The sequence below is a fragment of the Callithrix jacchus genome, chromosome 15 (assembly GCF_049354715.1).
Source record: "Callithrix jacchus isolate 240 chromosome 15, calJac240_pri, whole genome shotgun sequence".
Taxonomy (NCBI): Eukaryota; Metazoa; Chordata; class Mammalia; order Primates; family Cebidae; genus Callithrix; species Callithrix jacchus.
In genome coordinates, this window is record NC_133516.1 from 14,362,966 (window position 1) to 14,389,592 (window position 26,627).

General features: G+C 40.9%; 1 protein-coding gene across 28 annotated transcripts in view; it reads left to right on the forward strand.

Moving 5' to 3' along the window:
- The window catches only part of MAP3K13 (mitogen-activated protein kinase kinase kinase 13), a 178,384-nt gene that overhangs the window by 101,225 nt on the left and 50,532 nt on the right, over positions 1 to 26,627 (forward strand). For 16 of the 28 annotated variants that reach the window (XM_054245429.2, XM_054245430.2, XM_054245427.2 and 13 more), the window contains 2 exons: positions 19,651 to 19,708; positions 23,733 to 24,289. In XM_054245429.2, coding sequence (XP_054101404.1) covers positions 23,818 to 24,289 — 472 coding nt within the window. In that variant the 5' untranslated portion in view covers positions 19,651 to 19,708; positions 23,733 to 23,817. The remainder of the gene's footprint in view (positions 1 to 19,650; positions 19,709 to 23,732; positions 24,290 to 26,627) is intronic. The other 12 variants (XM_078350394.1, XM_008981341.5, XM_078350403.1 and 9 more) reach the window with 1 other exon arrangement.

Genomic DNA, 26,627 nt, shown 5'->3' on the forward strand with positions numbered 1-26,627 from the left:
TCTGCCCGGGGAATCTCCAGTCTGGCTTCCTTCTTGAGTCCGTAATAGGCGACTCTGCCTTCCCGGACCTCCAAACCTCGGTCAGAAGGGGAACCAATCCCGTTTACTCTGCACCAAGAGCTGCCACACCAAGGTGCCGGCAAAACAGCTGCGCTGGCCACAAGAGTCGCGTTGGCGACCCGTGTGGTTCCTCCACTGGGAATCTTCTGCTCCGTGAGTGACCAAAATTTGTCTGAAAGTGTGGTGTCCTCTCGTTCTCTGCACTTTCACTGGGAGCTGCAATCCCGAGCTGTCAGCAATCAGCCATCTTGGATCGTTCTCTACTGTAAATATAATTTTTATTTGTCAGTTATACCTCAGTAAAGCCGGAAAACAAAAACAAAAAGACATATCTTTCCTCTATGGTTTTATTACCGAAAATGGCCAACTTATATATACAGATAACCTAATGGCCGGCTTAACCATTGCAGGTCAGGAGAATAAATGAAATGCATAGATAATATAGAAGCTGTAATCAGGAAATTATTTTAAATCTTTCTTTAAAAAGTCACAGTTTTGTTATCAACTCTATTAATAAGTAGCAAAGTTTTCTTACCTAAGGTTGGCTTTCTTTCCCCCTCCTTCCTTTCCCTTCATGTTTTAGTCCTATTCTTCAGCATCTTCTTTCGAGAAGGTGCTGAACAATAGGACTAAAACATAAAGAACAAGGACATCAGATAACAGTGGAGTCACTTAGTGATCCATTTTTAGGCCTGTAAAATGCCCAGCATAGTGCCTAGGCACTCATCAAGTGGTACCTGCCACTACCATCATCATTAACATTATCCACAGCAGTAGTAGCCAGACTTACAGTGCATAAATAGTAGCCTAACTAATGCATGAGTTTAAGATTAAATACTGGAAATAGATGAGAACTTATTACCTTATCTCTGATGAGTGAAGACTTTATAAAGAGGGGAAATTTTAAACACAAAAGATCAAGGAAGCAAAGCCTGTTTTCAGTAAGCAGAAAATAGCACAATAAGAATAGATGAGGGGGTCAGCATTTCTCTAAGAAGGACTCTCCTGTGGTCCCCACTGCCAGTGAAGGCAGGGAGGAAAGACCAGTGGTGGAGACGGGATCAATTCTGGGGGCAAACTGGTGGCAAAATATACACTTGAACATGAGAGCTGTTCTACATGTATCAGGCTATGGAAACAGAATGAATTATCATTAAAAGTTTGGACCAGCTTCATGGGTATGTTACCCAGGCAGTTGCACAGGGACCCATACTTGGTTTAATTTTTTTTTTCCTGAGATGGAGTCTTGCTCTGTCACCCAGGCTGGAATGCAGTGGTGCAATCTCAGCTCACTGCAACCTCCGCCTCATGGGTTCAAGTGAGTCTCCTGCCTCAGCCTCCCAAATAGCTGGGATTATAGGTGCCTGCCCAGCTAATTTTAGTATTTTTAGTAGAGATGGGGTTTCACCATGTTGGCCAAGCTGGTCTTGAACTCCTGACCTCGTGATCCACCCACCCAGCCTCCCAAAGTGTTAGGATTACAGGTTTGAGCCACCGCGCCCGGCCCCGTGCTTGGTTTAATACCCTGGTACCTCTATCTTGACATTCTTAATAGTTCTTAAACAAAGGATCTTTCATTTTTAGTTTGCACTGGCCTTGCAGATTTGTAGCCCATCCTACTGGCAATGTATAAAATCGTAAGTTCTTAGCTGGTGTTCTCACTAGCAATGCATTTCAGTACATTGAACATTTCTGGTGTTATGCCCCTTTTTGTTCTGAGGCCAGCATACTGGTTTCTACCTGACGACTGTTAGATTTCTAGAGGTGGCTCTGAAGAATGTGTCCCTGCCAATGAATGACTTAAGAGAAACTCAGCCTCAATTTCATGCCACCAAATAATGTTAATTTGCTAATAGGGCATATATGCATTATTTAACGTAATCACACACATTCAGAAACTACACATTTGCACATTCCAATTTCTGTGATCTTGAACAAAAGCTTTCCGATCATTGCAGAAGTAATGAGTAATGTTTTTTATGAGGCCAAATTCCTTTGATCAGAGAGAAGAGACTCATTAGCCCAGCATTCAAAACCTTTGGTGATGTGGCACCACCCTGTAGTTAGAGCTGTGCTGGTCATCGCTCTCTGTGCACCTTATGTTCCAGCTCTTCCAGACTGTTTGCTATTCTTGGAAAATGCCATTTATTTTCTTGCCCTCCGTTCTTTCTTTGCACAGTTCCCTTTGGCCAGAATGTATGTCTCCTTCCAAACAGCAGCCTCATCTCTGTCCATCCTCCACCCGTTCTCTCCCTGGGTAACTCCTACTCTTTCTTCAAGGCCTAGCTTTGTTGCTCAAATGTCTCTTTTTCTGTGAAGTCTTCTCTGGTATTCTCAATCCTGGTTGCTGCTTCCCCTGCTGTGCCTATACTATGCTTGAAGCCTTAAGTCTGCCTTACACTGTACTTGTTTACTTGTGTATCTGACACATTAGTGTGTATGCTCCTTGAGGGCATGACTGGCTGACTGGGATCTATTCCACCGTCCATGGCCTCGTAACATGATGTCTGGCACATGCTCAATACATGTTTACTGAGTGAGGGAATTGGGAAGGCACTGAGTGTTAATTCCTTTAAATGAAACAGCTAGTTGACATCAGTTGGTCTTGTTAGAAATACTTTGGACAGGCCGGGCGCGGTGGCTCACGCCTGTAATCCCAGCACTTTGGGAGGCCGAGGCGGGTGGATCACAAGGTTAAGAGATCAAGACCATCCTGGTCAACATGGTGAAACCCTGTCTCTACTAAGAATGCAAAAATTAGCTGGGCACAGTGGTGCACGCCTGTAATCCTAGCTACTCCGGAGGCTGAGGCAGGAGAATTGCTTGAACCCAGAAGGTGGAGGTTGCGGTGAGCCGAGATCGCGCCATTGCACTCCAGCCTGGGTAACAAGAGCGAAACTCTGTCTCAAAAAAAAAAAAAAAAAGAAAGAAAGAAATACTTTGGACTTTTAGAATCATTTGCAAGAGAGAAATAATAAAAGTAGGGCTGTCAGTGGGAATGAGGTCCCTAGAATTATACCATGTCATGACCCTGGGTGAAAGAGTAGTAAGAGTTCAATATCAGAAGAGTTTAAAAGGACTGGGAGGTCCCAGAGTAGCCAGGAAAAATTACCTAAAACAGTTTGAAGTCAGAAAAACAGGAAACCCAGGGTGCCACTTGACTCTCAATTTAGCCATTCCCAGCCGGCAGTTTAGTTTCCAACTACTCTTTTTGTAGCGCCTTCCTTAATTAAATTGTGCTGCCATGTCAGGAAAAGGCTTGAAATGAAGCCAGTAACATGGGAGGCATATTCAGAAGTATGCTAAGTACATTTTTATTCCAACACTTTAACTCTCAAACTAAATTCTAGCTGTTGTACAATTTAAGCCTTTTCTCTTGATTCTTTTGTCGTAGTAAAGAGAGCAAGAAAGAAAGAATAAATCAGAATCTGAATCTGAATCTACTGGGATTAAAAAATAATCAGACTTTTCTTTGAGCATCTCTGTAACCATAGCCAAGCATGCCTCCTAATTTTGTCAGATGGGATTAGACATATGTGAGCTAAGGGAAAAAACCACTAATCCCAAAGCCTAGACTGTACAAAGTATTGTAGATGGGTTAATTTCTAAGTTTCTGGTATTATTCCAGCCCTATCGTCATTCCAGTTATTATGCAAAGAAGGTCATTTAACAGGCTGTGTATAGGGATTTTCTGATTTCCTCATAGGTATTTAGTAATGATTTACTTTCATAAATGTTGGTGCTCAATTCATTTTTGTCCACTGAGGTTGAATGGATGCCCCATTCCAATAACCATCGTCACTAACGAACCTATTTGTTTTTATGCTGGGTGAGTAAAAAGGGGCTCTGTGGAAAAAGCCTTTTAACTGAAAGCTAGAAATCATAGAGTGCACAGGATCATCGCAGAAGAGATGTGGGGTTTAGTCCCACAACACTTTTATCCAGTAAAATAAGGTTTAAAATTTTGTATTCAAAGTATGCCTGGGAAGAAAAGAAAATCCTAAAAGAGCAGTAGAAACTCTAAAGATTAAATGGGAAAGACACTCTCAGTTGATTTGCCTCAGTAAATGATGGAAATTGCTCATGAGTGATTATCTATTTGTCTGTGAACCTTCAGATAGAAATAATGTTTCTTTTCTAAACCATTTTTTGCCACTGCTAGACCCTGGGTCTTGAGCCTGAACCCACCTCTACCTTCTGGAGTGGGAACCCCTAAGTATGGCTTTCAGATTCTAAAGACATGTAACCCTGACTGTGCTAAACTCTTACCTCATTTTGTTGTCTAGACTTATGATTATTAATTTTCATCTGGAAACACCCAGAGGTACCTCTGTCTCAAAGGGTGCTAGGATCCTAATACAAAATTAACTCTGATACACACAAAATAGAACATTATAACTATAAAGCAGCGTGACTGCATTTTAACAAAGTTTGCCGCATCATGCACAATTAAATGGACTTCGTCTTTGACAAAGTGTCAGGAAAAGTATCAGTGTCCAGAAGCTTGTTTATGTTGTCTGGTGATTCTACCATGGCTCAGGACAGCGTGGGGACTTTAGCTTCAGAGTACGTTTTGCCAGTTTCAGCACTGGAATTAAGGGGGAAAAAGCTCGAGTGTGTTCCCTCTTCCCCATACCTTGCCCCTGTTAATCAATTCCCACACTTTGCCCCTATTATTTGGTTTCTGTCCTTATAGTGTTGCCTTTTCTATAAATGGATTTCATATCAATGGAATCATATAATATGTGGCCTTTTGTCTTTGCTCTTTTTAGATTTCTTCTTAGAATTTTGAGGGTTTTTCTTTTTTTTCTTTCTTTCTTTCTTTTTTTGAGTCAGGGATTTGCTTTGCTACCCAGGCTGGAGTGAAGTGGCATGGTCATAGCTCACTGCAGCCTTGAGCTCCTGGGCTCAAGTGATCCTCCCACCTCAGCCTCCCAAAGTATTGGGATTACAGGTATGAGCCACTTTTTTTTTCTGCCTTTTGTCTTGGTAGAGTCTGACATGGGCAGAGCAGAGATAAAATATTTATGTTCAATCTATCATATTTAACTAGAAATCTTGTAAAATAGTTTTATTGGAAAAAACCAGAAAGTAGGAGTATAGAGTGAAATCTTCCAATTTTGCAGTTGAAATCAAACATTTCAGGAGAGAAACCATTTGAAACTTTCAGAGTCTTATTTATAGCAAGCACTCAATAAAATGCCAATTAGGCCAGGTGCGCTGGCTCACACCTGTAATCCCAACCTGTAATCCGCTTGAGAGGCCGAGCTGGGTGGATCACTTGAGGTCAGGAGTTTGAGACTAGCCTGGCCAACATGGTAAACCACCATCTCTACTAAAAATACAAAAATTAGCTGGGCATGATGGGGCCTGCCTGTAATCCCAGGAGGCTGAGGCAAGAGAATGGCTTGAACTCAGGTGATATAGGTTGCAGTGAGCCGAGATCATGCCACTGCACTCCAGCCTGGACAGCAGAGTGAGACTCTATCTCAAAAAAAAAAAAAAAAAAAAAACCAAACCAAGCCGATTAGTTTGATTTGCATTTATAGCAACCCCAAAAGGGAAGTTTAGTATACCCTATGTACAAGTGAGGCAACTGGTATTCAGAATATTTACATAACTGTCAAAGACTTCACGGCAGATAAGTGGCTAGGAATCAAACAAGGTATTTCTGATTTGGAAACCTGCATTCTTTGCAATTACATCACATCATAAGCATAATGTAATAAACATGGGGCAATAATTATTTACAATATGCCAGGCCTCATTACGATCTGATTTATTACAGTCCTGGGGGAACCTTGCATTCATGGGAGGTTAGTCATGAAATTTGCTCTGAGTGCTGTTTTTGGCCAACTCACTACCATGTTGGGCATCATCAGAAGGCATCTAACAATGAAATATATACATACACATATATGTAGTCATATGTGTATATATATGTATATGCACATATATGTATGAATATATATATGTGTGTGTGTATATATATATATATATATGTGAAGGTGGACTAGAGTTGGACATAGATCAGACAGGGGCAACTGAGATGATTCAAGGAATGTGTGTCTTGCCTTAGAATTACAGAGTGGAGGCCAGGGGTGCTGGCTAACACCTGTAATCCCAGCACCTTGGGAAGCCGACATGGGCAGATCACAAGGTCAGGAGTTCAAGACCAGCCTGGCCAATATGGTGAAACTGTGTCTCAACTAAAAATACAAAAATTAGCAGGGCATGGTGGTGTGCACCTGTAATCCTAGCTACTCAGGAGGCTGAGGCAGAAGAATCGGTTGAACCAGGGAGGTGAAGGTTGCAGTGAGCTGAGATCACACCACTGCATTCCAGCCTGGGTGAGAGTGAGAGAACTTGTCTTGAAAAAAAAATTTTTTTTTAATTGCAGACTAGAACTCTTAAGGTTCATCAGTGTTGAAGAACAAAGATTGATATTTATAAAATCATGGTATACAAATTCTGTAATTCTAGACATCAAGAACATCAACAGAAACTTGAAAGAATGTTGAGATAAAGTTTTTAAAGTGTTACTTTTAAATTTTGAAAAAGGTGCCAGCCACAGTGGCTCACGCCTGTAATCCCAGGACTTGGGAAGTCTGAGATGGGTGAATTGCTTGAGCCCAGGAATTCGAGACCAGCCTGGGCCACAAAGTGAGACCCCACAAAAAATACATAAATTAGCCAGGTGTGGTGGCGCATGCCTGTGGTCCCAGCTTCTAGGGCAGCTGAGGTGAGAGGATTATCTGAGCCCAGGGATGTTGAGCCTGCAGTGAGCGAGTGATTACACCACTGCACTCCAGCCTAGGTGCCAGAGTAAGACCCTGTCTCAATAAATTAATTAAAATAACTTTTGGAAAAACATTTTTCTCTTGATTCATTAATTCATAGGACCTTTTTTATTATGACCTGGTTCCATGCTAGGTACTGGGAAAAAGTAGTAAGACAGCTTCTACCTCAATGAGCTTCTCATCTAGGGAAAGAAATATTCATGTTAAAGAGATCATTTGTAATATTGTTGGTGAGAAAACAAAGGAATTATGGTTTGGTATAAAAATAAGCTTAATAGCTGGGCACAGTGGCTCACACCTGTAATCCCAGCACTTTGGCAGGCTGAGGCAGGTGGATCACTTGAGTCCAGGAGTTCAAGACCAGCCTGGCCAACATGGCAAAAACCCATCTCTACTAAACAGACAAAAAAATTAGCCATGCATGGTGGCGCATACCTGTTGTCCCAGCTACTCAGGAGGCCGAGGCAGGAAAATCGCTTGAATTCAGGGGGCAGAGGTCACAGTGACCTGAGATCATGCCACCACACTCCAGCCTGGGCTACAGAGTGAGACCCTGTCTCTAATTAATTAATCGGAATAAACTTAATATCCTTGATTATCAGGGGAGTACAAATCAAAACCACAGCGAGATATCATCTCACCCATTAAAGTGGCTATTATCAAACAGATAAAAACATAAATGCTGGCAAGGGTGCACTGTTGGTAGGAAGGTAAACTAGCACAGCACTATGGACAACAGTATGAAGGTTCCTCAAAAAACCGCAAATAGAACTACCATATGGTTCAGCAATCCCACTACTATTTATCCGAAGGAAAAGGAACCAGTATACCGAAGAGCTATCTGCACTCCTCTGTTTATTGCAGGACTGTTCACGATAGTCAAGGTATGGAATCAACCTGTGTCAGACAGTAAAAGAATGGATAAAGAAAATGTGGTATATGTATGCAATTGAGTACTCTTCAGCCATAACAAAGAATTAAATCCTGTCATTTGCAGCAACGTGGATGAACCTAGAGCAGTGGTCCCTGACTTCCTTGGCACCACAGCCCAGTTTTGTGGAAGACAGTTTTGCCACAGACCAAGGATGTGGTGGATGGTGGGTGGGAATGGTTTGGGGGTGAAACTGTCGCCCCTCAGATCATCAGGCATTAGTTAGAGTCTCATAAGGTGCACACAACCTTATGGGAGCCCTCGAATGTGCAGTTCACGGTAGGGTTTGCATTCCTATGAGAATCAAGCGCTGATGATCTGACAGGAGGCAGAGCTCAGGCGGTAATGCTCACTGGCCTGCCACTTGGCTCCCGCTGTGCAGCCTGGTTCCTAACAAGCCACAAACTGGTACCAGTCTGTGGCCTGGGGACCCTGGCCTAGAGGACATTATGTTAAGTGACATAAGCCAGTAACAGAAAGTTAAACACCACATGTTCTCATTCATGCCCAGAAACTAAGAAGGTTAAACTCATAGGAGTGAAGAGTAGAACAGACGTTTCTAGAGGCTGGGAAGGAAAGATAGGAAGGGGTTTTTTAAGGGCTACAAAATTATAGCTACGTAGGAATAAATTCTGCAGCTACAGTGTCCCATAGCACTGTAGGATGACTATAGTTAACAATAATATTTATTTTCAAAAAGAGAATATTTTAATGTTTCCAGTACAAAAACGATAAATGTTCAAGATTATGTATATGCTAATTACCTCCATCTGATCACTATGATTATATGTATTGAAACATCACTCTGTTTCCCATAACAATGTACAATTATTATGTGTCAATTTTTAAAACTTAAAAAATAGTCCGGGCACAGTAGCTCACACCTGTAATCCCAACACTGGGAGGCAGAGGCAGGTGGATCACCTGCGGTCAGGAGTTTGAGACCAGCCTGGCCAACATGGAGAAACCCCGTCTCTACTAAAAATGCAAAACTTAGCCGGACATTGTGGTGTGCACCTGTAATCCCAGCTGCTCGGGCAGGAGAATAACTTGAACCTGGGAGGCAGAGGTTGCAGTCAATCAAGATAGCGCCACTGCACTCCAGCCTGGGTGACAGAGTGAGACTGTCTCCGGTTTGGGGACATAGGTTCAGTATATGAATAAGATTCTTTCATGGATTATTAAGAGAAGTTAAGTGATGTTTATGTTATACCCATTTTTTTTTGTAAATAGATGTCACAAAAAACAATGACTCCCCTTCAAAGCTATTGTTGGAAGCAAGTATTAGGTAAAGGGACCCTTGGTATTGCCTGGTTTCTTCAGGTAGAGCTCACTTTACGAGATGTCCTAACTGTGGATTATACCATGCTTCAAGAACAGCTAGACATTCATACACGTGAACTTGCAATCAGTTATGTAGAACCCAGAAAAAAAATCAGAAAATGAAAGGAGAAACATTTGCACGTAGCCAGAATGTACGTCACGAAGCCATGTACAAAACCTCACAGTTTACTCATATGAAGAGTGGTCAAGCCTTTGTACAAAATCTTATTACTATTATTTTGCCCACAGTTCTAACATATTTGGGTAAATGGTTTCCAGGCCTGTGACAAATACTAACTACTAAGGCAGATTTACTGGACATACTACCTACGCAGGCAAATTTACTAAGAGCTATGAAATTGATGTTTAATTAAGAGCTATGAAATTGGTATTTAATTAACTAATACCAGATATTGAAACGACAGAAAATTCAAATTAAGCAAACAAGTACAATAATAAAGCGATCATTCGCATTTCAGAAAGATTCTTCATTTTGCAAGTAGAGACTTCAAATAGTAATTTCTGTTAGTGATTTTTAAGTGTTATTTTTAAAATGTGATTTATATGCAACTTTTCAGGAACACCTATTCAAACCACGTGCACTCGTAATGAATTCAAATTTGTATTGTGATATTGTTTTCTATCACAAATAGTTTATTATTTTGCATTTATTTTTCTTTCCATTAGTACTGTCACATATATTTATCATTGTTTTTTAGCACTTAGAATAAATAATTCATATTTATTGATGTTCTTCCTTGCCATCCTCATTTTGGACAGATGGGATTTATCTAGGATTCTTTAGTAGTCTGCAAGTTTCAGCTATATATTGGGAGTAGAAACTGAAACTGCCCTCAATGAATAATTAAACGATGGGTATGGATTACACTCTAGCACAAAGTCAAATTCACATTCCACAACAGTGACATAAGACAAGTGACAAATGGCCAGTCTTTGACAATTTCACATTTCTAGTGTTGGTAAAGCTCAAAATGTTCTATCATACATTTTCTACAGTATCGTCTTGATTGAATCATTACTTTAAAAAATTAAAACTCAAGACTACTTCCGTGAGCACAAACAACAGTAAGTCACAAGAAATGTAAAAGTCTAAAATAGGATCTCTCACTAATTTGGCTTTAGGTACTTCTCTATTAAAATTTGACACTGGATCCAGCGTGAGGAGTGCTGTGTTCCTCCTGGAGTTTTTGTCCTGGTTATCTGTAATAGCATCTCCTCTGAGAAGTGACACATGCTTCTGGTGATTTGGTAAAAAATTCTGCTCCTGTTCAGCTTTTCCTCCATCAGCCCTCCCCTAGGTTTCTGCCCTTCACATACACTAGTCCTGTGATTAGGAGCTTCAAGGAATGATGGTGGCAGTAATCTAATTTCATTTTTAGATTCTCCACAAATGAACCTGCTTAGGTATTGAAAATCATTCCCCTGGCTCCTTTTAGACACCTGGCTATGATCCCTTGGACAGTCTTTTAAAAGATAAAATCCCCAATTCAACTTGATCCTGATGAATCATTATTAGAATGAGTTATACTTAAAGCATTCACAAATATTACTAAAATGTGGTTGCAAACCTGTCGTATTAAAGAAGGTAGTGGAGCACTGTGCATTTAGCAAATCCCCATGTATGAAGGGAAGCCACAATCTTGGTTAATCCATATAACAGAACAATCTATTAATATGAATAAAGCACATAGAGCAATATTGTCCAATGGAACCTCCTGTAATGAAGGAAATGCTCTTTTTTGTTCTTATGTTTAAAGCACTGTCCTATTTGGTTGCCACAAGCCACATGTGGCTACTGAACACCTGAAATGGACTAGTACAGCTGAGGAAGTAAATCTTTATTTAATTTTAATTAATTTTAAGTTAAATAACTACATATAACTAGAAGCTACAGTATTTGACCATGCAAGTATAGAGTTTTGATGTTAAAAACAGAATGGGGTCAGGTGTGGCGGCTCATGCCTGTAATCCCAGCACTATGGGAGGCTGAGGCAGGTGGATCACCTGAGGCCAGGAGTTTGAGACCAGCCTGGCCAACATGGTGAGACCCTATCTCTACCAAAAATGTAAAAATTAGCCGGGTGCAGCAGCACGTACTTATAGTTCCAGCTACTCGGGAGGCTGAGGCAGGAGAATCATTTGAACCCGGGAGGCAGAGGTTGCAGTGAGCTGAGATGGTGCCACTGCACTCTAGCCTGAGGGACAGAGCCAGACTCCATCTCAAAAAACAAACAGAATGGAGTAAGCCCTACAGAAAGTGGGCATATTTAAGAATTCTCTAATTATCTCTAGTTATTGCTAAGAATTTATACCTTTCATCCTAAGTTTAGAAACTAAGCTCAAGGTAAAATGTGAATCTATTCTGTATTTTTCCGACCCAGACCTTTTTTGGTTAAACCAGAAGTCCATTATAATATCGACAATGCAGTGTTGTGGTTAAGGGGTTGGTCTTGGGCTCAGGCTCTAGAACTGGAGTGGAACTGGGTTCAATTCCTCTCTTCACTGCTTAGTAGCTGTGAGTCATTTAAACTGTCTGTGCCCCAAGTTTTCATCAATTATTATCAAGGGGTATTAATAGTACCTTTCCCAAAGGGTTGATGTGAGGATTAGAAAAGTTCATCAGGATCAAACTGAATGTTTAGAGCAGGTTCACATAATCTCAATAGATCTTATTAATACGTTACCACGTTGCTATGTATGTGTGTAAAGTCTTCTCATCCAAAAAGTGAATTGCACCATATTATATCAGGCCCTGCACCAGGTGCTGAGGCTAGATGGCAGGAGGAGAAAAAGGACAAGATACAGAGATCGACACTGTTTGATTCTACTCTTAGTAGACTCACAGATTTATGAGACTTAGCTGCTTATCTTGAAAAATAGAAGTCATGGCCCAATCACTGGTCCCTCCAACCTGAACCATCTATGATTCTACCATCCTTAAGGCCAGAAAAAGCAATGCAAGGATGGCATCTTGCCTGCCAAGTTTATGTAGGACTTGCCCAGGAACAGTGTGTAGAATCTGCAGCTTTGTGAGAACTTTCATATATATCATTGGAAGTCGAAGTCGGTTACTGATGCTCTTCAACAACCCTAAATATTAAACTGGCAATGAATTATTTGATTTTGATGTTACATAGTATAAAACAAATGTAGAATATATTATATATTCATATCTCTAGTTATGTTTTACTGTCCAACAAAATCCAAATACTGACAATGAATTTACTAAGAAAAGAAAATTTTCATAATATAATTTCATTCAAAAGGATTTTTTGGCCAGGCATGGTAGCTCATGCTTGTAATCCTAGCACTTTGGGAGGCTGAGGTTGGAGTATTGCTTGAGGCCAGGAGTTCAAGATCAGCCTGGGCAATATAGAGAGAACCTGTCTCTACTCTAAAAAATTTTTTTCAAGATTTTTTCCTCTTTTCTCACTTGCTTACAGTCATGGAGCTCCTGAGAGCAGAGCCAGCCTATTCCTACTGAGCAGCACACTATCCATCACTTCCTAACTGACATCTTTTTAATTTTTATTTTTATTTGAAACAGGATCATGCTGTCTCCCAGGCTGGAGTGTAGTGGCACAATCTCGGCTCACTGCAACATGTCTCCTGGGTTCAGGAGATTCTCGTGCTTCAGCCTCCTGAGTAGCTGGGACTATAGGCATGTGTCACCATGCCTGGCTAATATTTTAGTATTTTTAGTAGAGACGGGATTTTGTCAGTTGCCCAGGCTGGTCTTGAACCCCTGGGCTCAAGTGATCTACCTGCTTCAGCCTCCCAAAGTGCTGGAATGACAGGTGTGAGCCACCATGCCCTGCCCTGGTCTGATTATTCTTACGTTTAGAGCATAAGCAGTGTTTTCCTAGTGATATTTTCTTGAATCAATATAAGCATCTCCTAATTTAACATTGCAATATTAAAACCAGAGGAGTTACTTTTTTCCTCCCAAATGCTAGAACTACAAAGTATTCTCCCAAATATGATATCTGTGTAGAACCTTCCTTTGTGTGTGTGTGCAAGTTAATTAAAACCTAGTATGTAAAAATAACTGCTGTAATTAAAGACAAAGGAAATGAAATAAGAAAAAGGAGTTGCATACATTTAGGATTTTTGTCTCCTTTTTTCCATCTTACTTTTACCCTTTTGACCTGGTACCTCACTGTTTATTGATTCTATGCGCTTTGATTTATAATTACCAAATGAATGTTACAAGCTTAGCTTGGCTCAATGTCTATATATATCAACCGATTCCCCTCTTCTTAGCTCTCTTTTCTCGTCTTTTAACTTTCCTAAAGAAAAGCTTACTTGGTCTTTCCCTTGCTCTTCTTTTTATTCTCCTTGATGTCACATATACATTGAGCATATTGACATGTATCTGTTTATTCTAGTTTTTCTAGTTAAAGATTTGCATAGCTAACAAATATTGAGGGTAAACGTGTCATGTATGCACTATCTCGTGTAATCATCTGCTCTTCTATGAGGTGGATTCTGTTGTTGCTGCTAATGATAGATGACAAAATTGAGGCTTCAATACAGTTAAGTCAGGTTAGTGATTAGGATTTGAATCCAGGTCTATCTTCCTCTAGTGCCTTCTCGCAAGCCTTAATATTACTCTCACTGTGATGAAGTGCATGCAAAGTTCTGAGTATCGATTGTTTGAAAAATAACTTTAAAGTGTATATTATAGCACTTTTTTTTTTTTGAGACAGAGCCTTGCCATGCTGTCCAGACTGGAGTACAGTGGAGCGATCATGGCTCACTGCAGCTTAGGCCCTCTGGGCTCAACTGAACCTCAGCCTATGGAGTAGTGGAGACTATAGGCACGTGCCACCATGCCCAGCTATTTGTGTGTGTGTAGTAACAGGGTCTCACTGTGTTGCCCAGGCTAGTCTCGAACTCCTGGGCTCAAGAAATCCTCCTGCCTCAGCCTCCCAAAGTGCTAGGATTACAGGCATGAGCCACCTTGCCCAGTTATAGCACAAATTCTTTAAAAATAATTTTAATTTTTTCTTTTAACTTTTAAGTTCAATAATAATTTTTAAATTATTTCAATTGTCATTTCTTGTTCTCCTAAACTATATATCTTAGGAGAGTCATAGAATTCCAAAGAAAGAGGAAACAGTCACAAAATCAAAGGAAAAGGAAAGAAGGAAAGGGACTAGCATTTATTGAATGCTTACTTTATACTTAGTATTTTGTCAGGGACCAACTCAAGGTCATAGTTCTACATACTCTGTAATCTTCCTTTAAAAAAAATAGGGTATTTCTTCATCTTCTGCTTTTCCATGGACAACTGTCTTACTCCTAGTTCCTAAAGGTAACTGTTTACCAACGGTTGTCTTTGCGATCCTAAATCCAAGAGTTTTAGTGCCTTTGCATGTAATTCATTTGGACCTTAAAACTTGGAAATAATCATAAGACAATGACATTTGTTCTTGTCTCTTCATCTATTTGGGGTTCAGTTCTCTTAATCATAATCATTCTACCTTTTCTAGAATGAATGTGAAATCTCATCAGTAGAAAAGGTAAAAACAAAATAGGAGTCATGAACTTTTGTTTGCTCACTGTCGCCTTTTTTTTTTAAGACGGAATCTCACTCTGTTGCTTAGGGTTAAGTGCAGTGACGTGATCTTGGCTCACTGCAACCTCCGCCTCCCAGGTTCAAGCGATGCTCCTGTCTCCTGAGTAGCTGGGACTACAGGCATGCACCACCACACCCAGCTAATTTTTTCATTTTTAGTAGAGACAGGGTTTCACCATGTTGGCCAGACTGGTTTCCAACTTCTGACCTCAGGTGATCTGCCCACCTTGGCATCCCAAAGTGATGGGATTATAGACATGAGCCACCACGTCCGGCCCGTAATTCTTTTTAAGCCTGTTTGCAAGCCTCAGCACATAGTGACAATTAGCTGTCCTATCAGTATCCTTAACATTTCACATCGTTTTTCGTATCTGCAAATATAGTGTAAGTGGGCCCATTCGTCTGTGTGTTTTAAAGCAACAAGGATTTGGATTGAAAACGTCTGATTAAACAAATAATGCATGCTAATGGTAGAAATTTGGGAAAATATAGAAAATTTCAAAGAACAACAGTGGTGAACCTCCAGCAAACTCCAGTAGACCTGCAGCAGAGGGGCCTGTTAGAATGAAAACTAACAGAAAGGAATAGCATCAACATCAACAAAAAGGATGTCCACAAGAAAATTCCATCCAAAGGTCACCAACAACAAAGACCAAAGGTAGATAAATCCATGAAGATGAGAAAAAAACAGCACAAAAAGACTGAAAATTCCAAAAACCAGAATGCCTCTTCTCCTGACCCTGTTTGCCTGGGTATCACCAGCAGATGCTGCAGAATAGCAAAGATTGCTGCCTGTTACTTCCTCTGGAAGCTTCATCCCAGAGGAGCACCTGCCAGATGCCAACCGGAGCTCTCCTGTATGAGGTGTCTGTCAACTCCTGCTGGGAGGTGTCTCCTAGTCAGGAGGTGTGGGGGTCAGGGACCCACTTGAGGAGGAGTCTGTCCCTTAGCAGAGCTCGAGTGCTGTGCTGGAAGATCTGCTGCTCTCTTCAGAGCCAGCAGGCAGGAATGCTTAAGTCTGCTGAAGCTGCACCCATATCCACCCCTTTCCCTATGTGCTCTGTCCCAGGGAGATGGGAGTTTGATCTATAAGCCCTTGCCTGGGGCTGCTGCCTTTCTTCTAGACATGCCCTACCCAGAGAGGAGAAATCTAGATAGGCAGTCTGGCTACAGTGGTTTTGCTGAGCTGTGGTGGGCTCTGCCCAGTTCAAGCTTTCCAGCAGCTTTGTTTACACTGTGAGGGGAAAACTGCCTACTCAAGCCTCAGTAATGGTGGACACCCCTCCCCACACCAATCTCAAATATCCCAGCTCGACTTCAGACTGCTGTGCTGACAGTGAGAATTTCAAGCCAGTGGATCTAAGCTTGCTGGGCTCCATGGGGGTGGGATCCGCTGAGCTAGACCACTTGGCTCCCTGGCTTTGGCCCCCTTTCCAGGGGAGTGAACAGTTCTGTCTCACTGGCATTCCAGAGACCACTGGGGTATGAACAAAAACTCTTGCAGTTAGATCAGTGTCTGCCCAAATGGCCACCCAGTTTTGTGCTTGAAACCCAGGGGACTGATGGTGTAGGCACCCAAGGGAATCTCTTGGTCTATGGGTTGTGAAGACCGTGGGAAAAACGTAGTATCTGGGCCGGAATGTACCATTCCTCATGGCACAATCCCTCGCTGCTTCCCTTGGCTAGGGGAGGGAGTTCCCTGACCCCTTGTGCTGCCTGGGTAAGGCGACACCTCACTCTGCTTCAGCTTGCCCTCTGGGCTGCACCCACTGTCTAACCAGTCCCAGGGAGATGAGCCAGGTACCTCAGTTGGAAATGTAGTAATCACCTGCCTTCTGCATTGATCTCACTGTCAGCTGCAGACTGGATCTGTCCCGATTCAGCCATCTTGTACCACCCCATTTAAAATGTATGTGTATGTATATATATATATATGTCTGTATCTTATTTTTAAAACATTTAAAGTTATTGATTTTATTCTTCATATGGCAAGTTGAATTTGGGTCAGAAAACATTATGGAGATATTATTTATGACAGGATTTATGGATAAATCATTCCTTTGGTCAAGATGTTTCACCTTTGAATTAAGGCATTTTTGAAGCTCACAAGTTGCTATTTCCAGCTAAATTTATAGACTACTACTCTGAAAATGAAGCATCTTTATTCATTTTAAAGGCTACAATAAACTTATTTTAACTACAATCACAGTTTCATTTATAGGTACTGGTATTCAGAAGGTAATTTGTCACCATGGAGAATTTGCTTCTTCATAATTTTAATTTTTTGCTGACTCCAGCATACTTTCAAGATTATTAAACATTCATAATCTTAACCAAAAATATAGGTACATGGTAAACATGGAATCAATATTTTTGAATACATAATTGTTGAATGAAATGTTATAAAGAAAATGAAATGAGGTAGTTCACAGGATTTGGTCGATTGAGTTTCTATTGTTCCTTCAAACTAGCATTTCAGAAGATGGTCCACAGTTAAGAGAGTAAGTAGGGATAAAGGCACGATTGTAGGTCATCCTTTTTATCTGATTTGAAGTCACATGCTTCTAATCATATAACTCCATTTGAAAAACCTATCTAATGTTTTCAAAGTTCAAATTAAGATCTCAGTGACAGACCTCTATCGTGGAAAGATCATTTTATGTTATTACTATGCACAAGTAACTTACTCCAAGTTTTAAAGTGAGATTGATACTCATAGCAGCAGGAATTATTTTATGTTTTCAACTGCCATATGAATTTTAGAGAAATGACCAGAAGGGTTAAGATGGCCGTGTTGTATTCATTTTCAAAGATAGGCAAGAAGATGCCAAGGAAAGAGAAGACAGCTTGGAAAGAGCTCAGCATCAATAAATCTCATAGCAATAATGCTTAATTTAATGTTTTTATTCAGTTTTAGTAACAGCAAAAACTTTGTGGGGCTAAATTTTCCAAAATCTTTGTTCTATTCATGTTTATGATATAAAATTCAAAATCTATTATAAAAATCCTCAATTAGTAACATGGGAAAAATTGTATTGCATCATAGAAAAATCCAAGAATTTGAGGGCCATTGGCCACATTGCCTCCTCCACTCCTCTTTCTCTCTACATTGCATCCTGGGATCTTGGCACAAAACCAAGGTAATTTCCAGAAATTGGCAGTGCCCTGCCAAATGCACAGCTGCTGCTGTCTCCAACTCTTGCCTACTACTTTTGCACAAACCACTTCCTCCTCTAGGGGCCAAGAAACTCAGAAGGCAGGGAGAGTGTGCCTCAAGGGCAGGGGAGCACTGTCTGGGCTGTTTGCAGATCAGAACTTGAAAGGGCGGCAGCAGCATCACCTCACCTACAGACCTTCCCATCTGCACTTTCTACTTCCCAGAGTACTTTGTACGGGATGAGGGTGCCATCCCAGGCTTGCCTTTTACCTCTCTGATGTTCCTTATCTTTTTCCCTTTGACTATCAATGTTCAAAAATCTTGCCCCTCTTCTTTCTGTCTCCTTCTAATATATACTAGTTTTGAATTCCTGTGAATTGAAAGGACCAAACACTCAGTTCCCATGAGGGTCCCTGAGCCAGATTTGGACAGGGAGAGAGGACCAAGAGGGCGAAAGATAGTGACACTGCCTGTGTTCCCACAGTTTCCACCTAACAGTCTCTTCCCTGTGCAGTGGCAGCGTGTGGGTGTACACACAGCACAGGTGAAACTTCAGTATTTTTAGCTTCCTACACTCTTCTAAAATGTAGTCAGCTCTGATCATATTTGAATATAGTCATAGTGATGATTTTTCTTTCCCTTTGTTCACGTGCCTCTCAATTTCTCTGCCTTTGTTGGGTCACATTGGACTGGATATTCTTGTGAGCATGAGGAAAGCCTATTAACTACACATCTTTATACACACCTTGAGGTTTACCTCACCTCTGCCCACTCTGAGAGCAGTCAGTGGGTGGCCTCAGGCTGCCCTGTTGATAGGTGCAGGGTCACCCTACTAGGTGAGTGTTAGTGTTTCCTTGGGAATATTTTAGTGCATCTAGAATCACGCTGTGAATTACTATTGTTTTCATCACCAGTGGGCCATGATACCATGGCTATTTGTTTCTCTCTGAATACACAAACAATCATACTAGTGGAAAGAGCTGGGCTGAGGAAGGACTCATTCCAGCTCCGCCACTAGTTAGTTACATTAAGCAAGTTGGCAATCTCTTGGAAATTTGATTCTCATGTGTAAAGTGAGTGGATTGAAACATATTCCTTGATTGTGTTGTTTTTCCCTGATCTCTTAAATATCAAACTGCATGTGATAACTGGGATTAAACTCATTCCCATCCCAGTGGGAACAGGTATACTTCACACTCATCCTTATCCTGTTAGAGATAGAAAAACATTACAAAACAAACAGATGTTTTTCTAACTTTTATGTCTGAACTCATCCTAACATGATGTCATTAGGCAGAAATTCAGGATAAAAAATTGACAAAGTAGAAATTTATCAGGAATTAATATAAAGCCTGATAGTTTGATTCAAAAAAATAAATCACACAAATAAGCATTTGGCTGAAATTCACATATATGTTTGGGTATGCAATTCACATGAGCCAATAGTATACAGGACTTGTGCTGTATAACAGGGATTCCCAACCACCAGGCCATGGGCAGGTACCAGTCTGTGGCCTGTTAGGAACTGGGCTGAACTGAGGGAGGTGAGCAGGGGTGGTGGCGGGGACGGAGCTTCCTTCGTATTTATAGCCACTCCCTGTCACTTGTATTATCACCTGAGCTCCACCTCTTGTCAGATTGGTGGGGGCATTAGATTCTCATGGGAGCACAAACCCTGTTGTGAACTGTGCATGCAAGGGATCTAGGGATCTAGGTTGTGTGCCCCTTATGAGAATCTAATGCCTAATGATCTGTCACTTTCTCCCATCACCCCTAGATGAGACTGTCTAGTTGCAGGAAAACAAGCTCAGAGCTCCTATTGATTCTACATTATGGTGAGTTGTATAATTATTTCATTATCTATTATGATGTAATTATAATAGAAATAAAGTACACAATACATGTAATGCACTTGAATCATCTTGAAACCATCCCCCGTCCCTGGTCCATGGAAAAAATCATCTTCCACAAAACTGGTCCCTGGTGCCAAAAAGGTTGGGAGCTGCTGCTGTATAGGATAACCAAGAGTCCCAGCAGCCAAGGCAGACTGGAAGTAACTGCTGAGTCAATGGCCAGGTCAGATAGTATGAAATCAGCACTCTTAAAAGAGATCAGGCAGGGCAAGGTCAGAGAGGCCAAAAGCAGGAGATAGCTCAAGGTGGTGGCAGGTGATCAGGAAGAAAATATAATAAGGAGATCAGTAATGCCAAAGCTCAGAGATGAGCATGGAAGGAAGAGGGGAGGGGAGGCTGGAGTGGGCGGAATAGGGTCAACTCAAGCAAATAGCTGTTGCTGTGGCAGAGGGCTCCAGTGTTTCTTCTTTCTTCCCCCTACCCCGACCTTATATTCCCAGACAGCTTCCCAAGGCCTAGATTTCTCCATACCTATCATTTAAGTGCCTCTTTGCTAACCCCGTCCAGTTAAACTGATCTCTCTGGTTTGTTAGGAGGGAAGAATCACCTGCATTGTATCATAAGCGTTCAGAGCCCACATGGGGAGCAGGAGTTATCCTTGCTGCGCACTGCTCCCCCACGTTAGCCACTGCTGTTTCTGGGTCCGCAACCCCCTCACACACGCCCTGGTCATTCCACTTCCCTGTCTCTGCCCATGCTCTTATTATCCCCTGACTTCCTTCCCCCGTCACACACCTTACCTGCAAAGTTCATCTCAAATCCTACCTCTGTTTTCATTGCTCCCATCTCTCTTGGCTCTGTAGAAGGGAATATGGCTCATTTGTCATGGGGGATGATGGCGGGAGGGAATTCCTTCAGTATAATGAGCTTCAACAGCATCGGAACCATGTCTAGAGACTGCATGGTACAGGACAGAGTGTTGTGATTAGGAAAAATAGCCTGGTATTTCATCCTGGCTCTGTGACCGTTAGCATCTACCTCTTTCTAGGCCTTTGTTTCCTTCTGTGAAAAACAGGGATAATCATTCTGTTTTCTGGATTTCTTACCTAGGGATCAAATACTTAGATCACATGATCACAGACAACAGCGCTTTTTAACCTGGAAAGCACTCTAAGAAAGTGAGGAGTTATCGTAAGTTTTCCATCGTGTTGTAAAAAAACACAAAGGATTTCAGGAATCTGAACTTTGAGCTAGATTTTAATTCCTGCTCTATTACTTATTGAATATATTACCTTAGAGAAGTTTCTTCTCTTGTGAGATAGAAATGGCACTTTTGCAATGATATGGCGCTGGAGCTGGCTTTTACACCAACTTGTTAGAGCCAATTGTCAAATGTTTAGAAACTTTGCAAGCAAGTTGTTAAAGTTTTATTAGCTTGAAATCTGCTATGGTGGGAATATTTACACCAGGGAAATCAGCCAACACTACAAATCAGATTGCTGTTGTCTTGGAAAGAGCTGATTTACCAGTGTATTGCTGACTACGTAAACAGGCTTCTGTAAATTGTAAAGCACTTTGTCTTACTTATCATTAAAAATAGTAATGGCAACAGTAATGTTCTGTTTCCACAGAACCTAGCCTAGTACATGCCACAGCTCGCAGTATATATTCTTTTTTCTTTTTAGAGACAGGGTCTCACTCTGTTGCCCAGGCTAGAGTGCAGTGGCGCAAACACAGCTCACTGTAGCCTCAATTGCCTGGGCTCAAGCGATTCTCCCGCCTCGGCCTTCTAACCAAGTAGCTGATACTACAGGTGCACACCACCATGACTGGCTAATTTTTGTATTTTTTGTAGAGACAAGGTTTTGCCACGTTATGTAGGCTGAGTATATATTCAATAAATGCATTTTAAATTTAGCTTTATTATTTGGAAGCTTCTATCCCTGTGATAAATGAGCCCCATCTTTATCTTCTTCCAATCTCTCTCTAAAAAGTGTCTTTTTAAAATCAGATGGCATCAATAAAAGCCCAGCTCCTTAGCTCAGTTCGTGATGCATAGGAGGCCTTAAATTCTGTGTGTCCATAAGTTGAGCTAAGTATCATCTTTCCAAACCTTCTTTCTTTCTGGCATTTCATATCTCAGTTATTGACACTTGTCTGTCTATTCATTATTCCAAGTAAGCGATATGAAAAGTCTTCCTCCCCGCTTTTCTTTCCCCACCTCCATGTCTAATCAGTTACTAGATTTTCCCAATTCTACCTCTTAAATCATTCCTGTCCTCTTCACTGCCATTGCTAACTGCCTTGTTCAGACCCAACTCATTTCTTTTTAAACTACACCTTCTAACTGGACCTTCAGTCTTTCCCTTTCAATCCAACCTCTGCCTCTATAGATGTGGTTTTAATTTATCTGGCCAAATTACTCCCTTGCTTAAAATTCCAGCCACTTTGGATTTCTCCTCTGTTTCTTAGTCTTTCAAGCTTTCATACCTTCTGTCGTGGTGTCCCCCACACCTGTAATACCTTCTCCCTCTTCTTTCACTCACGCCTTTCTGACTTGCTTAATGAATGCCTATACTTCCTTCAGATGGATCAAAAGTTACCTACTGCCTTTGAGCACCTTTCCCTGGAACTATTCCTCCCCTTCTGTGCTCTCAGAGCACTTGCTTGATTCTTTGTAAGCACTGTTCTGTCAGTCTTTGTTGGTCTTTCTTTTACCCGCTCAGGAAAATGAGGTCATCTTCATACCATGACCTCTAGTACATTCTAGATGCTTAGTACAGAGTGAAGGAAGGAATGACTATTACATAGAGACTTAAAGAGAAAGTAAATTTCTGCTAAGAACATACTTTGGCCCAGGTGGGATGGCTCATGCCTGTACTCGAGCACTTTGGGAGGCCGAGACGGGCAGATCACCTGAGGTCAGGAGTCCGAGAACAGTCTGGCCAACAGTGAAACCCCGTCTCTACTAAAAATACAAAAAAAATTAGTTGGGCATGGTGGTGGGTGCCTGTAATCCCAGCTACTTAGGAGGCTGAGACAGGAGAAATGCTTGAACCTGGGAGGCGGAGGTTGCAGTGAGCCGACATCGTATCACTGCAGTCCAGCCTCGGTGACAGAGAAAGACTCTGTCTCAATTAAAAAAAAAAAAAAAAAGAAAGAAAAGAAAAAAGAAACAAAGAAAAGAAAAATAAAATAAAGAACATACTTTGAATAAATTTAAGATTGATTATGCATGATCTGGCCAATCTAGAACACATCTTCACTTTTAAAGATTTGGTGGCCCCAAGAAATGGTGCTAACAGACAGATCAGAAGCAAAGAACAAGTTTAAAGAGCTAGGGTTTAGTCGCATTACCCCGGATTTGGTGCAGTACAATAAAAACAAATTTTATATCTTAGAAATGTATCTTGTCACAGACACATGACATTTACCTCCGTGACTTAATGAATGCCTTATAAAGTAAAGCAGTGCCCCACTGGATAAGACAGGAAAGCAAAGAGAAAAGATTAGTAGCAACTTATAATAACACAGGATGTAGTTTCTAATAAAATTTGTATATCAGAACAACCAAATTTCCCTTGTAGAAAGGGAAACAGTTTTTCTAAAAATATCATAGATATTAATACAGCATGCTTGAAATGCCATGAAAATCACAACAATATAAACCTCTCCCAAATCTAACCACCTAAAATTATTGCTAATTCTTTGGATTATTTTCCTTCAAGTCTTTTTTCTTATAGGTATATTCTTTAAAGCCCATTTTACAGTTAATGTATATATTGTTCTAACCTGTTTTTTATATTAATATGTCATGGGTATTTTGTCATGTTCATAAATACTCCTCAATAGCATAATTTTTCATTGCTGCACACATTTCCGTCATATAGACTAACGCACAGGCTAACCAATCCCCATTATTTTAATTTTTTTAATGCAAACAGAAGTGTTGTAGTGTGCATAATAAAGAAAGGATGATCTCGTCTCTCCCTCCTGTTTTTCTCAGGTTTTCGAGCCCTCTCTTAAGTCAGAAGTCTGCCCTAATAATCTTCTGAGTGTCATCTCAGGACCTCGGTTACACTCATGGCACAATGGCCAACTTTCAGGAGCACCTGAGCTGCTCCTCTTCTCCACACTTACCCTTCAGTGAAAGCAAAACCTTCAATGGACTACAAGATGAACTCACAGCCATGGGGAACCACCCTTCTCCCAAGCTCGAGGACCAGCAGGAAAAGGGGATGGCACGAACAGAGCTAGTCGAAAGCATGAACAGCCCCATCACCACAACAGTGTTGACAAGCGTAAGTGAGGATTCCAGGGACCAGTTTGAGAACAGCGTTCTTCAGCTAAGGGAACACGATGAATCAGAGATGGTGGTGTCTCAGGGGAACAGCAACACAGTGGACGGAGAGAGCACAAGCGGAACTGAAGACATCAAGATTCAGTTCAGCAGGTCAGGCAGTGGCAGCGGTGGGTTTCTTGAAGGACTCTTTGGATGTTTAAGGCCTGTATGGAATATCATTGGGAAAGCATATTCCACTGACTACAAATTGCAGCAGCAAGGTAAGCTAAAGTATGGACTTCGAAGATCATTCCTGAGTAAACATTGCATCACCACCACGATCACCACCATGAGCTGGGTAACCTGCGACCTTGGGGCAAAGGAAAGAACTAGTGCCAGATCAATACCCTACTTCAGTTTCCAGCAGACCTGCTGAAGGGAAGAGATTCATATTCAGCGGGTCGTTTTTGGTGGTAGCCCATCTTTTTGTGGTCCTCCACTCTAGTGGTGGCTAAAGAACAGTACATATAAAACAATCCATGGGATTATAAGAAGAAAACATGAGAGCTCCTGTTTAATTTATCTCATCATTTAAATTTTCTATTTTTATACATTGTCAGATGTATTTCATATTTTAATATAGTTGTGCAGATACATAACATGTAAAGAAATCATGCAGTGGCTACATATTTAAAATTTTTACCAGGTGCTGTGGCTCACACTTGTAATCTCAGCACTTTGGGAAGCTGAGGCGGGTGGATCACTTGAGGTCAGGAGTTTGAGACCAACCTGGCCAACATGGAGAAACCCCATCTCTACTAAAAATACAAAAGTTAGCCAGGCATGGTAGCACACACCTGTAGTCCCAGCTACTTGGGAGGCTGAGGCACAATAATTGCCTGAGCCCAGCAGAGGTTGCAGTGAGCCGAGATTGTGCCACTCCACTCCAGCCTGGGCAGCAGAGTGAGACTCTGTCTCAAAAAAAAAAATTAAGTTTTTAACTCCCATCATTATGTAACAATATATTCATATATTCTAATTCAAATGCTAGTATTATACTTCTGAGGCCCTGGTGTTCTTTATAACCTCATTTTTTAAAACCTTTATTTTAAGTTCAGGGACACATGCACAGGTTTGTTATATAGGTAAACTTGTGTCATGAGGATTTACTGCACAGATTCTTTCATCACTCAGTACCCAATAGTTATTTTATCTGATGCTCTTTTTCCTCCCACCCTCCACCCTTAAGTAGGCCTCAGTGTGTGTTGTTCCCCTCTGTATGTCCATATGCTCTTATCATTTAGCTCCTCTTTATAAGTGCGAACATGTGATATTTGGTTTTCTGTTCCTACATTAGTTTGCTAAGGACAGTGGCCTCTGGCACCATCCATGTTCTTGCCAAGGACATGATCTTGTATAACCTCATTAATATTCTCCAAAATAACTTTTTTTTCTGATAACAAAAGTAACATATGTATGAAATTTGGAAAATACAGGTAAGTTCCAAAAAATTTTTTTTAATAATCTATGATCTTCCATCTCCTGAGAATATCCATTCATGTTTTCATTATATATTGTTAGTCTATTTGTGTATGTGTGTGTATACTTTTTAAAAATGGAGTCATACTGCATTAATTTGTGTTCACACTGCTATAAAGAACCACCTGAGACTGAGTAATTTATGAAGAAAAAAGGTTTAATAGACCCACAGTTCTGCAGGCTTAATAGGAGGCATGGCTAGGAGACTTCAGGAAACTTAGGATCACGGCAGAAGGTGAAGGGGAAACAAGTAGGTCTTACCATGGCAGAGCAGGAGAGAGAAGGAGTAAGAGCCACACATTTTCAAACAACCTGATCTCACGAGAACTCACTCACTATCATGAGAACAGCAAAGGGGAAATCCGCCCCATGATCGAATCACCTCCCACCAGGCCCCTCCCCTGACACATGGGGATTCAAGATGAGATTTGGGTGGGGACACAGAGCCAAACCATATCACATACTCTTTTGAAATTTTTTTTTTTACTTCACATTGTGAACATTTTCCATGTCTTAAGTATAATTCTTCACCATCATCTTTAATGGCTAAGTAACATTAAATTGTGATTGTGCCAATATTTTTAAGCAACTCCCTATTGCTCAACATTAATTTGTTTGCATTTTTAGTTATTACAAGTCATACTGCAAGGAACATTTGTCTAGTACTTTACGTTTGCATGTATCTTTGATTCGTTCTTAGGATAAATTCCTAGGAGAGAAATAGTTGAGTTAAAAGATATGTTGTTTAAGACTTTTTATACATATCTTTGTAGCCTTATGTAAATGACTAAATTTGTATGAGTTCTCCCATCGAGAAATTCTGGAAAGAAAAAATATGGACCAAAAATGAGATTCTGTTTATTTTACAACTGAATTTTAGACTCTGGGGCCCTCCCCTAAAAGTCTGTTCATGTCTTTTAGTCAAGACTGTTGACAGCTTTTCCACAATGGCCAGTAGACTTCAGTTGCCATTAACCACTTTTCTCATGGATTTTATTTCCCCTGTTTCTGCAATACATTCTCTTAAACCAAATGCCAGCTCCTCCCACTATACCTGTTTTCCATAAGTATCTTGGGATT